Below are 17,670 nucleotides of genomic sequence, written 5' to 3'. Positions count from 1 at the left end.
ATATAAAGAAACAAGATAATTAGCAGCCAAATTTTGTGACTATAATATATAATCTAAATTTTGTAAGCAAGAAAAATACAGGGCTTCCCTGGTGGCGCAGTGGTTGAGAGTCCGCCTGCCGATGCAGGGGACACGGGTTCGTGCCCCGGTCCGGGAAGATCCCACATGCCGCGGAGCGGCTGGGCCCGTGAGCCATGGCCACTGAGCCTGCGCATCCGGAGCCTGTGCTCCGCAACGGGAGAGGCCACAACAGTGAGAGGCCCGCGTACCACAAGAAAAAAAAAAAAAAAAAAAAGAAAAATACAGTAAATACTCTGATACTCTAAGGATTATAGATAGGACAGAAAATTATTTTATTGAAGTATAGTTGATTTACAATGTTGTGTTAATTACTGCTGTACAGCAAAGTCATTCAGTTATACACATTTGTGTATATATATATATACACACACACACACACACACACACACACATTCCTTTTTTTAAAATATTCTTTTCCATTATGGTTTATCATAGGACATTGAATGTAGTTCCCTGGGCTATACTGTAGGAGCTTGTTGTTTATCCATTCCATATTACAGTAGCTTACATCTGCTAAACCCAACCTCCCACTCCATCCTTTCCCCAACCCCCTCGGCAACCACCAGTCTGTTCTCTGTGTCAGTGATCCTATTTGATAGGTTCATTCGTGTCATAATTTAGAGTCCACATATAAGTGATATCATATGGTATTTGTCTTTCGGGCTTACTTCACTTGGTATGATAATCTCTAGGTCCATCCATGTTGTTGTAAATGGCATTATTTCATTCTTTTTTATGGCTGAGTAATAGTCCATTGTTTATATATTCCACATCTTTATCCATTCATCTGTCGATGGACATTTAGGTTGCTGGCCATTGTGAACAGTAGTACTGCTATGAAACTAGGGGGTGCATGTATCTTTCTGAATTATAGTTTTGTCTGGATATATGCCCAGGAGTGGGATTGCTGGATCACATGTAATTCTATTTTTAGTTTTCTGAGGAACGTCCATACTGTTTTCCAGTGGCTGCACCAGTTAACATTCCTACCCACAGTGTAGTGGGGTCCCTTTTTTTCCCCACATCCTCTCCAGCATTTATGTGTAGACCTTTTAATGATGGCCATTCTGACTGGTGTACGGTGGTACCTCATTGTAGTTTTGATTTGCATTTCCCTAATAATTAGTGATGTTGAGCATCTTTTCATGTACCGATTGGCCATCTGTATGTCTTTTTTGGAGAAATGTCTATTTAGGTCTTCCGCCCATTTTTGGATAGGGTCGTTTTGTTGTTGAGTTGTATGAGCTGTTTGTATATTTTGGAAATTAAGCCCTGTCAGTCTCATAGTTTGCAAATATTTTTTCCCACTCTGTGGGCTGTCTTTTATTTTTTTTAATGGTTTCCTGTGCTATGCAAAAGCTTGTAAGTTTGATTAGGTCCCATTTGTTTATTTTTGTTTTTATTTCTATTGCCTTGGGAGACTGACCTAAGGAAACACTGGTACAATTTATGTCAGAGAATGTTTTGCCTATGTTCTCTTCTAGGAGGTTTTATTGTCATGTCTTATATTTAAGTCTTTAAACCATTTTGAGTTTATTTTTGTATATGGTGAGAGGGTGTGTTCTAACTTCATGAGTTACATGTGGCTGATAGGACAGAAACTTAAGACACAATCTGCCTTCTAAGAACTCACAAACTATATCAGGAAACAATAAAACGACATAACACAACAGAAAAGAATTTAAGAAAACAAACGTAAAGGTCTTCTGACTGACTATAAGGACTATAAAAACCATGGAGAAGACAATAAAAGGGCTATAGAATGAGGGGGGGTAAGAAGCATTCCTGTAAGGAGAAAAATTAACAAAGGAGCTACAGAGCCTGGCCTAAATGTGGAATTCTATGCTTAGAAAGATACCTAGAAATTACTTAGATTAATCCAATGCCCTCTTTTCAGCAATAAGCAAATTTAGGTCTAGCTGGGTTTAACAACAAACAGAAAGTCAAACAGCAAGTGAACAAACAGGGCCTAAAATACTGACTTCCTGATTCATTTATGCACATTTATTGGGTTTGTTTCAGCACTATGGTACTGAAAATCAGGCTGATTAAAACTCAGTCCCCTCCACTAAAAAAACTCTGGTAAAAGCGATTTTTAAAAGGTATTTAAGAATGACAAAGCAATGTGAGAGTATATAATTAATATTTATACCAAATGTACCAAGTACTATGGATTCACAGGAGAAATTAACAATATGGAGGAGGGTATAAACTGTTGGCTTCACTGAGGAAATGACATTAAAGCTGAGAGGAGTGGCATTGAGATACGGTTTTGGTCATACAAATACATGGAACAGTAAAAGATTTTGTTGGCTTAAGTAAAGGTAGGTTGTTCTCTTCAATAAACTGAATGATTGGATTAAGAGATTAGGAGGGAAATAAGTTAAAATGAAATAGTAGGGTCAGAGTACAAATACAGTAAGAACTAAAAATGTTTAAATCTGATGTGAGTGGGCAGATTTACTGACAGTATTTTCATATACATTATCTCATTTAATCTTTGTAATACTCCATGAAGAAAGCATGCATTATTTCCATTATACTGATTAGGAAACTAATACTCAAAGAATATTCGACAATTTGCCTGACTCGCAAATTGGGGAAATGGTAAGGACAGGACTCAAATCCAGGCCTTTTTCACTCAGAATACAGTGTATTTTCTATACACTGTAGTGTAGAATACAGTCCATTAAAAACGTCTTCTCATTCTTTAAGGACTGGTTCAAATATCACCTTTCCTCTTTTCAGAGCACTTCAGTTCTTAAAACTTCACACACACACATCTGTCTTTACTGCTAGACTAGTCTCTCAAGGTACAGGACTCTGTTTCTTTCATCTTTGTATCTCAGTGTCCAGCAAAACACCTGGAACATAGTTGTAAAAAAAAATAATAATAATAATTAGAGAATAAATAACTGAAGCAGAAAGCCAAAGGATTTTAAATATGGGACAGAATAAAAGCAGAGTTTCTCTTTTAAAAATTCCTTATTCTTTCGAATTACTAATAACTTCTTCCTTCCAGATGTGGGTACTGAAATACAAAATGAAATGAAAATGGGTACTTATTAGGTTCTTAGTTTTAGTGAAGTTCTGTGACTTGAATCCTGCCGGATACCTGACCTATGACATCCAAAAAAATAAGAGAATCTCCAGGATGAAGTAAAAGACTTCCAGCCAGAAGAAAAATGAAGCCAAGGCGATAACTAGAAAGCTGTTGGGATAAACCTGTTAGGAGATGATGAGAATCTAAACTAAAATGACTATAAAATAAATGGGAAAATTCTATGTTCTAATGGAATAGATAAACCTTGGACAGGCTAAATGCAAATCCCCTTGGTTAAATTCCTTGAAAGGTCCTTAAGTCAGGGCTGGAGATTAGAGGCCTTCTAGGACAATAAATTATAACATAGCATAACAGATGATAAACTGGTGCTCAAAAATCATCCTGGTGTCTAGGGGTCAGTAAAGTGTTTTGACACGTTCAAAGAAATGCAAAAATCATGTAGAACCAGTATTTTTTAATTGTTAAGTAAGAAGCAGCAACTAGAAGCCCTAAGCCCTATCTTTGAAAATGATGTCACTGGCAAACAGAACTGAATATAAGGACTAAAGTATCTTGTATAGGCCTTGTTAAATCGAAGCCACACAATCAGAGCTTAAGCATAACAGCTTTATCTATGTAACATTCTATAATTCATAAAGTACTTTCACATACGATAGGTATTACTGTTCTCGTTTCAGAAAGGTTCACAGAGGGTTGCTGTAAGCATTAGACTTAAATCTGCTTTCATAAGATGTTAGAATTCTTTCCATAAATGATTTTCCTATGGATAATCTCATTAATTATAAATTTACTTAAACAGCTATAAGTCTGTCAAAATTTCATCTTACAATGAAGCAAAATTGCTAAATAAAACAGAGCTATGACTAAACAAATATAAAAACAGTATAAGCTTTCCAACAATAAATAACAGGATTATTAAGCCTTAGGTATTTGCAACACAAACAGACATCCCAATAGATAATCCATATAAAATTTAGCCTTCTGAAAATAAAACCATCATAAAAGGGCTGGCTAAAATCTTAAGATTTTTGTTCAAACTGAAGAATATTAATCTTGCCAAATTTAGACTTCAAGAGAAAAACTAAATTACTTCTTGCTCCCATAGTTGACCGTTTTTAAAAAGAATTTTGTATTATCCCACTTACAAAGATTTTATATAAAATTAGAGTGATATAATGATTTTGTCTCACACATAGTTTTTCTTACTAATTAGAAACACAAGATCACATTTTCTGCCTAGAATTACACGAGGTATTTAAGTGAAAGGAAAATGAAAGAAAACACATTAAAATGAAAAAGAATACAGAAGTAACATAAACAAACAGAAACTGCATTATCCTTCTTTTCACATCAGTAAGTAACAACACTGCCATTCTTCTAGTTCCCTAGCCCTGGGGGGAAAAATATCACATTTCCTACAATTAAAACACGAACTTATTATTTGTGGAATTTCCTAGGATGAGCCCTCCATCCCTGCCACCCTGATTCCCTAAAGAATCATAAGCATTCTTGTCTTCTTGCTTTAATTCCCACCATTTCCTCTGTTTATACTGCCCTTTCTCCTCTTCTTTTAAAAATCCCATCCTATGTTCAAAAGCTAGTAGCAATGAAATAGTTCGATATTTTTCTAACACTATTCATATGGCCATAAATATAACAATCAAATATTTGCGACTGAATAGGAAAAGTGTTTATGAACGTATACTCAAGCCTTTCCTCCTCAATGAAGTTTTTCCAGACAACTCTAGCCCACTGTCATTTTTCCTTCTCTGAACCACTCATACAGCACTTAGTCATATATTGCTTTGGGACTTCTCTAACACTGTTATATTATACTGCAATTTTATTCTTGCTCTGTCAGTTAAATTCCGTGTGTGCATAGACTTACCAACTTGATTTCAAACATACTTAAGGATGCGCCTGTGTATTATACTTTCATATATACCCAAGAGGCCAGCAGAATACTGTATGTATATCTAGTGTCCCATAATTTGCTGAGTTAATATTTTACTTTATCTGTTACGTTTTATTATTTCCTTTAAAAAAAGCTCTCCTATGATAACATATTTTCTATGATGAAATTAAAAGTGAAACCCAAGCTGTTTTCTTTCTCAGTTATCAGATGATAACAAACAGCTATTTAAAACATTAACTTCCACTTGCCAAACACCCAAGCTATGGAGAGCATGATATATCAGAGAGCATGATACTATCACACACTCCTTTAACTAAAATTTGCAAAGCAGTCTAACAGCACATACCAGTTTTCACAATTAAGAGCCTGATGTTATAGCACACCCTAGCGATCAACTATGAAACCACATATCCTTAAAATTTTTAAAGTTCCACGACAAATAAAAATATCCAAAGAAAATAAATTTAAAAAAATACATTCAGTATTTAAAATGTAAAAAATTACAAAAACAATCGTAACATTCATACCTTAACATTTATACATCTAAGGCATACAATAACTCATTACATTAGAAGTAAACGGTACTTGAAACAGCTAAAATTGTGTTTCATTTCTTCTTCTCATTCACCAGATGCTCACTGAGCACATGCTAGGAAACATTCTAATCAGTGATGAGCAAAGATCAATCTTCCTCGCTCTCACTGAACATACAGCTAAAACTAGAGACATTAAAATACTTGTATTTGAAAACATTAAACAAAGAATCACAGCAATATTAAGTTTACAGTAATTCCGCCCTTATCCACAGGAATACATTCCAAGTCCTCTAGTGGATGCCTGAAACTGCGGATAGTACTGAACCCTGTACATACCATGTTTTTCCTATACATACATACCTATGATAAAGTTTCATTTATAAATTAGGCACAGTAAGAAAGTTACAACAATAATAGAACAATTATAACAACATACTGTAATAAAAGTTATATGAATGTGGTCTCTCGCTCTTTCAAAATATCTTGTACAAATATGCCTTTTCCATCTTAACTAGGAACTTACGCACTGTGGCCGTAACTTCTGCATTCTGAGGTATGATAGCAAAACTGGCATGATTTTCTTTTTCCTTCTTCATAATGTCATGGATAGAAGATTCACTTGTATCATAGATCTTAGCAACCTAAGGATACAGTTTTTTTCCTCTCCTTATTAGGTGGAGAACTTTCAATTTTTTCACTTAAAGGAAGCACTTTATGGCTTCTCTTTGGCGTATCTGAATTGTCAACATCACTACTCTTGTGCTTTGGGGCCATTATTAAGTACAGTACAGGTTACCTGAACAAACACTGGGATACCCTGACAATCGATCTGATAACGCAGATGGTTACTAAGTGACTAACGGGCAGGATATGCTGGACAAAGGGATGATTCACGTCCCAGGTAAGATGGAGCAGGATGGCGAGAGATTTCATCACACTACTTAAGACAGCATACAATTTAAAAATTGTTTATTTCTGGAATTTTCCATTTAATATTTTCAGACTACAGTTGACAACGGGTAACCAGAACCACGGAAAGGAAAACCGCAGATAAGGAGGGACTACTCTAACTGTGCTAAGTGTGATGAGTGAGAAGCGCTATGAAGACATAGAACAGGAAACTGACCCGGTAAGAGAATAAGAGAAGTCAGACTTCTTAAAATATGACTGAACAGAGATTGGAGGAGAGTCGACTATTCAAAGGGTAAGTAAGTGGGAAGAAGTAACTGGTATTTGAGAAACTAAGAGAAGGCCAAGGTGGCTAAAATAAAGAGATCTTATTTAAAAGATAAAGCTAAAGAGGCTGGCAGGGGCTAGACTATGTGGGCCTTGAAGGCCACATACTAGCTTTTATCCTACGAGGTTAAGATTTGCATTAAAAAAAAAAAAAAAAAACCCACACACACTAGCTCAATATATTGTAGAGAAGGAAGAAAGGCTATGGCAAGACCAGTTAGGAGGCTTACTCAGATGGCCCAGGTGAAAGATCACAGTAGTCTGAATGAGGGTGACGGCAGTGGAGGTGAGGTTAATACATCGATCTGAGAAATACTTAAGAGATAAAACTGTCACGTCCTGCTGAAAGAATGGAAATTGCTGAAGAAGATGGACATGTCAGAGACTTGCAAATGACATTTACCGAGGAAGAGAAATCAAGAATAGGCTGGTTTTATGTTTTGTCTGTGTTTGATTTTGGTTTTATGATAAGGCTATGAGGAAAACATTAAGTTTGGTTTTGGACATAAAGTTTAAGGTATTTCTGAACATCCAAATAAGATGGCGACATCAAGGCGGCAGGTGGAGAATTAAGTGTGAAGCTCAGATAACAGAGGTGGACAGGCAGTTTAACTTTGAGTCTTTAGGGTATAGCTGATAACTCAGCATAGAAGACTATAAGTGAAATGACAAGACGACCTATAAGTGAACTTCAAGTACTACGAGTCATGTAAAAAGTCCGTGGTGTTGGCAATATGGAGGTCACTGCTGAACTTACTACCCTGAACTGTTTCAGTTTAGTAATGGGATCGGAAGCTAGAACGGATTGAGAAGTGAGCAGGTGCTGACAGCTCTTTTGAGAAATCTGGCTGTGAAGGAAACAGGAAATTGGTAACAATAGGACAATTGCTAGAAAACGTGTCGGGGATAAGTGGGGGATCGATTACCCCACCCATTCCACATGTGAGAGACCTGCGCATGTTCAAAACCAGACGGGTAAAAATCTACTTAAATAGTTGAAGCCTTCAGAAGTGGAAAGGGGTTAAGATACAAGGTACAGGTATAAATCCTAGCCTTAGATGGGAAGGATAGCTCTTCTACTGTAAAACAAGAAAGGAAGATAAGATGAATACAAATTTGTGTGTCTTGAAGTAGAAAAAATAAACAAGTCATGTCTTTCTATTTAAAAACATGGTCTACAGGACAACATTCATCATATAACTTATCATATAACTTAACGTTTTTTCTTCTATCAGAAGACTGTTCATTTTTTTTAACATAATAGATGTAGGGTCATTACAGAGGATGATAAATAACCAATTAAAATGTTTTTCTAATTAAAATTTTGAATAGAAAAACCTCATGAGATGTGTATACATATGTAATGCTACATTTAATGAAGTAAATATATAAAAAATATATATGTATAAGTGTGTGTATGTATACAAGGAGCACTCGAATGTAGTTTGGACATGGAATGCCAAGGAGCTGATTTGTTCTCATCATTTATAATGACTTATTAAGAAAATCCTAACTGAAATAAATACTAGACAAAATTAGAAACAGATTGAACGTTGAGGCTGATAAACTTCCTCTTCATAATGCCTTGTACTCTTTTAATTAATCATTTCTGTAATAAGGTTGCTCTTCTCTTTTGGACTAAGTTCTACATGAGCAGGGGCTATGTTACAGTTCACCACTGTAACTCTAGTACCTAGTGTAATGTCTGATACAGAGAAGCTAATAAATATTTGTCAACATTAAGACAGCGTCTTACATTGAACCCAATTTGTATTTATGAGCCTATCAAAAGAGCCTTAATATCATAAGTAAACATTATGTAAAAAGGTTTATCTATCTGTTTTGTATGTTAGGGTTCCATTTAAGATTTTTATTTTAAAATAGCATTACACTGCTAAAAAGTATTTGAAAAGTTAGGAAGATAGACCAGATGACTTCTTCAGGTCCTTTGTATCTCTCTCTGATTTTCTGTACTGTAAGTATGTGGCTCAAGAACTTGGCTGTAAATGTACATAGGAAAGCCAGTCACAAAATCAAAAATCAAACTATGTTTAAACAGTTCATCTACACCAGCAGTTTCCAAGGTTCTTGGAAGACTCTGACAGTTCCTCAGGAGCTGCTTACAGGACAGGTAGGTAAGGTGAGGTTAAATGAGTTTGATTCCCAGACCCCTCTCCTCACTTCAATCAGAGAAGTTTATATTACCTGTTTGTTTGATAAAATAATTGGACATGAGATTTGATTTTTAAAAAGCGTTTAGGGAGGAAAAAAAGAGGTTTGACAGTGAAAAATTATCATTATGAAAAACAAAATTATTAATCTGGTCACAACTAACATTTTTAATCACATTTTTGTAATTAAACAAACACTCCCTGAAACACTCTAGGGAGTATATTATTTGGGAGATGTCATATTAGCAGAAATAGGAAGAAAAAACCTCCATTTAGTTAACCAACTTGAAACATAGGTCAATGTTGGAAGAAAAAACTAACTATCTGACGCCCCGAGAGTGTTTGGTTCCTTTTTGAATAATAATTAAGAGAATTTACGGATCATGGTGAAACTGTGTTTAGATTTTCATGGTTCATGTAGGCATTTATAATATGAAACATCTTTGTTGAAGTCCAATGTATTTTAAAATTAGTATCAAAAATAGCGAGAGAAAAAGCTGGAAATGCCCAAGTCGCTCAACAGATGCAAATAAACAGGTGGGTTCATAGCCAAACAAAGAAATATACTATTCAGCAATAAAATAGAATGAACTACTGATACACATAACAACTTGGATGAATCTCAAAATGTATGCTAAGTAAAAGATTTTTATAAAAGCACATGCTAAATGATTCTATTGATATAAAACTACAGAATATCAGTGCTAGTCTATAATAACAGAAACAGGTTAGTAGCTGCAAGGAGACAGGACAGAGAAGGAAGGACTACAGAGGGGCATGAAGAAACTTCTGAGAATGATGGATCTATGCACTGACTTGAATAGCTGGTGATGATGGTTGCACGAGGGTATGCGTATGACAAACTTCAAACTGTATACTTTAAATATATACAATTTACTGCAAGCCAATTATACCAAAATTATCTATCTTAAAAAAAAATACGTTAATTTTGAATGTAAAAGAATGTATAAAAATCTACCTTTAAAGATTATTTAAGGATACAGAACCACCATAGCACATTTTAAGGTAGGAAAATGATTATTACCTTACAACTTTTGCAGCCTGGGAACTTTCAATTCCTTTAAAACAAACTTTTTTGACATGATCTCCTGAGCTTTGGCCAGTAACAGATTTTTTTTCTTCTAGTAAGAAATCCCGGAATGACTTGGATGAGACTGAATGTAGAGAAGATGCCCTATAAAAAAACAATAGACACCATGTAAAAACACTCATTTTTGCTGGAAGTGACAAGGGGATGATGGAGAGAATATATACCAAAAATTTTACAATGATATAATTACAGTTCAATGTGATGTTGGATTTTTGCTGTCAATTGTAGACTAATCAAAACTGTGTGATAAGAAAAAACAATGGAGACCAACACTGGTGATAACCCAGATGGTGAAGTAAAAACAGCTATTATAACTATGCCTCAGGTAACAACAAAAAATATGGTCAGAATAAATTAATAAGAAAATCTGTATAGACCTATATACCTCTTTTAAAAAATTTAATCCCACCAGCTTTTTAATTGTAGAAATTAACAAAGTGATTCTATAATTTATATGGAAATACAAAAACCTAGATTAGCCAACGTTGTCGTAAAAAAGAGATACAAAACTGGAAGAAGATAAAACAAGGTACAGTAATCAAGACAGTGGGGTATTAAGGATTAACTGATCAATGGAACAGATTAGATAACCCAGTACTAGACCCTCATGTAGACAGTCATTTTACTTTCAATAACAGAACTGCCAAAGCAACCCAGTGGGAAGGATGTTTTCTATAATAAACAAATGGTTTATAGAAGGAAAAAAAACCTTGACCTTTACTTCACACCATACCCCAAAATTATTTCAAGATGAATTATAGAACATAAAAGCTAAATATCCTGGAAGAAAACAGAAGACTATCTTCATAACTCAGTGGTAAGCAAAGGTTTCTTAGGACATAAACAGCAATAACCGTCAAATCAAGAAATGATAAATCAGACTTAATTAAAAACTTCTGTTCATCAGAAGATATCATTAAGAAAACAGAAAATATTTGTAAAACAAACATACATCTGGCAAAGGACTTCTACCCAGACTCTAAAAAGAAATCCTAAGGACTTCCCTGGTGGTGCAGTGGTTAAGAATCCACCTACCAACACAGGGGACATGGGTTCAAGCCCTGGTCTGGGCAGATCCCACGTGCCTCGGAGCAACTAAGCCCGTGCGCCACAACTCTGAGCCTGCTCGCCACAACAGTGAAGCCCGTGCACACTAGAGCCCGCATGCCGCAACTACTGAGCCCACACACCACAACTACTGAAGCCCGCATGCTCCAGGGAAGGTGGGCTGCAACTACTGAAGCCCACGCACCTAGAGGCCGTGCTCCACAACAGAAGCCACCGCAATGCAAAGCCCACGCACCGCAACGAAGAGTAGGCCCTGCTCGCCACAACTAGATGAAGACCAAACGCAGCCAAAAAAAAAAACCCCACGAAGTCCTAGAACTAAAAAAAAGACAAATACAGAAGACAAGGCAATTTCAAAAGGCATGCAGAAAGGATCTGAATAGACACTTTGAAAAAGTGTGCTCATTACTCATGAGGGAAACACAAAACTGCAAGGAGAAACCACTACACGCCCACCCAAACAGGTAAAATTAATTGACAATACCAAATGTTGGCAAGGATGTGAAACAGCCAACAGTCTCATACATTTTACTGGGAGGATAAAATGACACAAATGCTGTGGAAAAGATCTGGCAGTTTTTTTAAAAAAGTAAACATGCATTTTCTGTAAAATCCAGCAATTCTACTCCCTAGTGTTTACCCAAGAGAAGTTAAAATATATGTCTACAAAAAGGACTAAACAAGAATGGTCAGAGCAGCTTTATTCTCAAGAGCCAAAAACTGGAAAGAGCCCAGGTGTCCATCAACAGGAGTAAACACAAGTATATTCATACCTTGGAATACTACTGAGTAATAAAAAGGAATAAACTACTGGTATACACAATCCAAATAAATCTGAAAAACATGCTGAGTGAAAGAAGCCAGACACAAAAGCATATTATGTTTCATTCTAATTACATAAACTTCTAGAACAGGCAAAACTTCTACAACAGGCAAAACTCAACTACAGTCAAAAAAGAAAAACCACAACAATGGTTGACACTGGGGTGAGAGGGGGGCAAAGATAAAGAATTTTTGAAGGAAATTTTCTGGGATAATGGTAATGCTCATCGATTTACTAAAAAGGTAATAAACAATGACCAAGTGGGCTTTATTTAATGCAAAGTGGTTCTAACAGCGTTCTAACACTCAAAAAAAAATTAATATAATTCATCACATTAACAGGATAAAGGAGAAAAATTCTACGGAAAAGTTCTATGATCCAGTCAATGGACGCATCAAAAAAATTAAATACTTAGGGATACAATTAACAAAACATGGATGGACATGATACATATATTTAAAACTATAAAAGACTGCTGAGAGATTTTAAAGAGAATCTAAAGGATACCATGTTCATTCTTAGGGGACTCAATGACCCAATATCGGTAACCTGTCAATACTCTTCAATTTATCTACAGAGTCAAAGCAACACCCAACAAAATCCCAGTAGGCATTTTTTTTTTGACAAGCCAAATCTAAGATTTTTTAAACATGGTCAAAACTAAAAAGAGAAAAAATAATTTTGAAAAAAACAAAATCAGAGAAATTATACTACCTGATTTCAACACTTATAAAAGCTATCATCAAAAGCACATACATATAGGTCAAACGGAACTGAGTAGAGTCCAGAATTAGACCCCCACACACATCATGGTCAACTGACTTTCAGCAAAAGTGCCAAGTAATAAAATGGAGCAAGAACAATCTTTTCAACAAATTGTGCTGGAACAACTAGATAGCTGTATGAGAAAAAAAAAGAATAAACAAAAACCTTGATCTCTACCTTACCCACGTATAAAAAGAAAAATCACAAAAGCTAAACTTCAGAAACATCTAGATCAAAACAAAAAATTTTTGTAACCTTAGAGTAGTCAAAGATATAAAAAGCCCTAACTTTCAATGAAAACAAACAAAAAAATGGATGTAATGGGTTTTACCAAAATTAAAAACTTCTGTTCCTACAAAAACAATGTTATTAAGAAATGAAAAACCAAAACACAGACTGGGAGATAATATCCACAAAACATACCCCAAAACATCCTTATTTTCAGAATATAGACTCTCAGAATTCTAGATTAACAAAATAGCCCAATAAAAGGCAAAAGATCTGAAAAGACATTTCAGAGATACGAAAATAGCCAATAAGCCCCTGAGAAATACAAAATAAACCACACCTACTAGAAGACCTAAAATTAAAAAGATTAAATATACAAAGTGTTGGAAAGGATGTGGAATAATGGGAACTCTTACATGCTACTAGTAGGAATGTCCAATGGCATGACCATTTTGGAAAACTGTTTGGTACTGTTCCTAGGGAGTCAAACATTCACTTAACATACAAACCAGCAATTCCAATCCTAAGCATTTACTCAAGAGAAATAATATAAGATTTGTACATAAATAACTTTTTTCATAAAAATAAACTCAGTATTTCTCAACAATAAGAAAGGAAGAAATTTACTGATGCATGGAACAACACGGATGAAGCTCCTTTACGTTGAATGAAGGAAGCCAAGACACAAAAGAGAGCATTCTGTACTTAGATGCCATTTATAAGAAGTTCCAGAACAGGTAAAAACTAAGCTATAGTGATAGAAATTTCATCAGTGGTAGCCAGGGGCATGGGTAGAGGGTGAGGGTTGGTTGAGAAAAGATAGTGGGATGGTGGAAATATTTTTCTTAATTGGAGTGGTGATTACACAGGTGATACATTTGTCAAAACTCCCACTATACACTTGAAATTACTGCATTTTACTTTATGTAAATTATACCTCGGTAAAGTTATTTCAAAAAAACAATACACAATGAAATCTACTGCACTCCTTCTGAATAAAACAATTTTTTATGGAAAGGAAGTGGAAAAAGGTCAACTCACATACCACTAGTGAGAGTGTTCAGTGGTCTCTACTAGAAATGAATATATGCATATCCTACAACCCGGTAATTCTATTCCTAGTTATATATGCAACAAAAATGCAAGTATGTTCAACAAAGATGTGAACTAGAATATCTACAGCAGCACTAACCCTAACAACAGTAAAACAACAAAGCTACTAAAATGCCAGCAAGAACTCAATGAGTAAAATAAATTGAGGTATATTTATACAATGGAATATTAGGACTCATCAAAATATGAATTTCATAAATATGATGTTGAGCATAAGAAGCTAGAAACAATAATGATTCTGTGTGTGTGTGTGTGTGTGTGTGTGTGTGTGTGTGTGTGTGTGTGTATTAAAAAGGGAGAGATTACTCTATGGAAGTAGAAGTCAGGATAGTGGACTGGGGGAGGGGACTTGCTGGTAGTGTTATTTCTTGATTTGAGTGCTGGTTGCACAAGACGTGTTCAGTTTGTGAAAATACAACAACCTACACACTTATGATAACTGCACTCCGAAGTGTATACATTATGTTTCAATAAAAAGTAATTTAAAATTTAAATCTAATTTTACATGGAGAACATAGAGGAATTAAGTTGATCTAAATAATCAAAAATACACAAAACTAATCACACCCAGTACAGGTGTAGTACTTTGAGAATTAGTTGAGTGGAATGCACTTTAGAATATCTACCAAAAAACAGTATACAAATTAAAAATCACACCTTTACAGATTAATTTAGCTTCCAAAGATTTCATGCTCAGATTGCTATGGTATTTCAACAGTGTTTTACTGCAATCCAAAAGGATTTGCAGGGTAGTAGTCAGGGTCAGGCACACAGGCTCTGCGGCTGCTACTGTTGTAGGTTCAAATCTTGGCTCTGTCACATACCAGCTTTGACCTTGGGGAGATACTAACCTCTGAGCTTCAGTTTCCTCATCAGTAACATGGAGATACTGATACCATCTCCTTCCTTATAATGGTTGTTGTGAGGATCAAATGTTAACCTATGGTAAAATACTTAAACAAACAGTACCTGATACATAAAAATGCTATGTTACTTAAGTCTGTCACAATTTTCACAGCATTTAACAAAACTAACTTATTTTAAGAGAAAAAGACGACAATGAGAACACAGAAATTCTGACATGAAGAAATATAGTCAGTTCATAGGCATAATGTCTTTCCTTCCTAAAGTCTAACTTAGAAAAACTGATTCAGAAATGTAACCTTTAGCTATGATTTTGTATACTAGAACTACACTGTAACCTTAGCATCATTTTCAGAAATCCTTAATAAGTCAAAATTATGAATAACAACATAAGCATTTCCTATTCTAATATTAATTTCTATTTTATTTACTCAGAAAACAAAGTGAACACAATGCTAACCAGTTAATTCCCCAAAAAGTTAAATTCATACTTTGAAGAAACCATAAAATCCAAACTCAGGTTAAATTCATAAACTATTTGGGGTTCCCCATAAAAAATTAGCAAGGCCTTCTAATAACTTATCTGAATTCACACTGCTACCAGGTTAACAGATTCACAATGTCAAGGTCAGGCAAGGCTCACTCCAGAACCCAGGAGATCACTATAAGATCACTATACTCTACTACTGTGTCCACATTTAAAAATCATTTACCCTATGTAAAATCTTAAATCATAGAAAGGAAATTTTCTTTACAGATTTATCAGAAACATGACCTACTAAAATATTCACATAAAAGGTATTTCTTCAAAAGGAGCTTACCTGACTTTACCACAAAATTTTCTCCAAAGCACATACATATGCAGAACACTGAAAAATTAAATACAAAGAACCACTCTCCGTTTCCTTACCAACTCCTTTCTGCTCCTGCTGAAAACACACATACCTGAAGGTTTCTACTGGCAAACAACGTATCTATGGTGGAAAGTACAGTGTCTCATTAGGGAACACTGCTGGCGAATACTCTGCCAAAAAAATCCGCTGAATGTCTTTTGTAAGTAATTCATGTCTCTAAATACAGAAGCTTCACAATGATCTGTGTAAGGACCACACGGTGTCAGATTCATCTTCGTGGTAATTTGGGAACTTCTAGATGTGGTAAATAATACACACTAAAAATTTTTATTTCTTTAATGGCTACTTAGGATAACATCTCCTTAAGAATAAATATAGGTAACAATGCTTACAAGATACCTTAAACTCACATGTTCATTAACCATGCATAGTGGTTACCTATAAAACGTCTTATGCAGACTTCTTTAAATGAGTTCTGTTATTCTTTCCACTGATCATGCCATACTTTGAAACAGTGTCTGATTTCCAACGATTTTACTTTCCTAACTCAAAGGTTCTGGCTCTTTTCCATTTTAGCAGCCAGAGAAACTTAATGAAGAAGCATCTGTAGCCACATAAAAAATTAATCAAGATTTTGTTCCTCAACTAAAGCAGCCGTGAAACTTTTGCTTTAATGAATAAAATTTCTAGCTCCAAAAATTGAAATTAGTTTATAATTTATAGGTTAGCTCTAAATGGAATTTGGAGAATTTACATTCATAAATCAAGCCAGGCCACAAAGATTGTGCATTCTTCCACTCAAGTTGACTGGTGAGAAATGTATTATTTCTCCAAGTAAAATAAAGGATAATGAAAAGTGACCAACTCTCACGTACACTTGGCGTTTTCACATTAGATTTAAAAGTCAACTGGTTAGAACTTCATTGTAATGCAAAAACCAGTTATTGTGTGAACAAACTAAGTAAAATTCCTTACCACCACCAGGAGCAGACTTAGAGGGCTAGTGTGTGATTTGCCAATGAACAGCACATTAACCTCATTATTAAGATAAACACAATATAAAAACACCTTCTAATAAATAAATAAATAAAATCGCATTAGATGATTCATCAGGATGATGAAGATGTCCCTTTGAGAAGTATTTAAAAAAAGATAAATCACTACAGCAATGAATATATTCCATAAATACAATCTGTAAATTAGATTAAATGCTAATTTCAGATTAATTTCCTACTTTTTTCAAAGCTGGGCAAAGTTTAAATTCTACCAACTTTCTATAAGCCAATATTTACAAGAGATATTCTCAGGAAAACAAATCTATTACTATTTTATTTCTTTAAGCATATACCACATGTATTTACAACCTATGTGTACTGATTAAAAATGAAGTGATATACTAAACCTGCAGCCTTCTAAGATTTCAAGAAAGAAAATTCAACAACCTAAAAATGACTATTTCCATTTATACTAAATATACATCATAATTCAAGAATACCAAACATCAACCATTTTATATAAATATGTTCTTAAAAGTTTTAACAAGGGACTTCCCTGGTGGTGCAGTGGTTAAGACTCCATGCTCCCAATGCAGGGAGCCCGGGTTCAGTCCCTGGTCAGGGATCCCACATGCATGCACGCCACAACTAAGAGTTCGCATGCCACAACTAAGCAGCCCGCGAGCCACAACTAAGACCTGGCACAGCCAAATAAATATAAATATTTTTTAAAAAAACGTTCTAACAAATGTTTTCTGATCCCTGTCATTAATTTATATGCATATATTATATACACATATACTTATATATGTGTAATTATGTACATTTATTGACATATACATCTTA

The 17,670-nt window shown here is 34.9% G+C and overlaps 1 protein-coding gene across 7 annotated transcripts in view; it reads right to left on the bottom strand.

Annotated features, from left to right (window-relative positions):
- The window catches only part of IBTK (inhibitor of Bruton tyrosine kinase), a 92,278-nt gene that overhangs the window by 3,353 nt on the left and 71,255 nt on the right, over positions 1-17,670 (bottom strand). For 6 of the 7 annotated variants that reach the window (XM_032651044.1, XM_032651046.1, XM_032651045.1 and 3 more), the window contains one exon: positions 10,049-10,198. In XM_032651044.1, the coding sequence (XP_032506935.1) occupies positions 10,049-10,198 (150 nt within the window). Of the gene's footprint in view, positions 1-2,207; positions 2,946-10,048; positions 10,199-17,670 lie in introns of those variants that run through there. The other variant, XM_032651048.1, reaches the window with a different exon arrangement.

This window comes from Phocoena sinus, chromosome 12 (genome assembly GCF_008692025.1).
Source record: "Phocoena sinus isolate mPhoSin1 chromosome 12, mPhoSin1.pri, whole genome shotgun sequence".
NCBI lineage: Eukaryota > Metazoa > Chordata > Mammalia > Artiodactyla > Phocoenidae > Phocoena > Phocoena sinus.
Note: the sequence above shows the minus strand (reverse complement) of the source record. Positions and strands in the feature narration are given on the sequence as shown.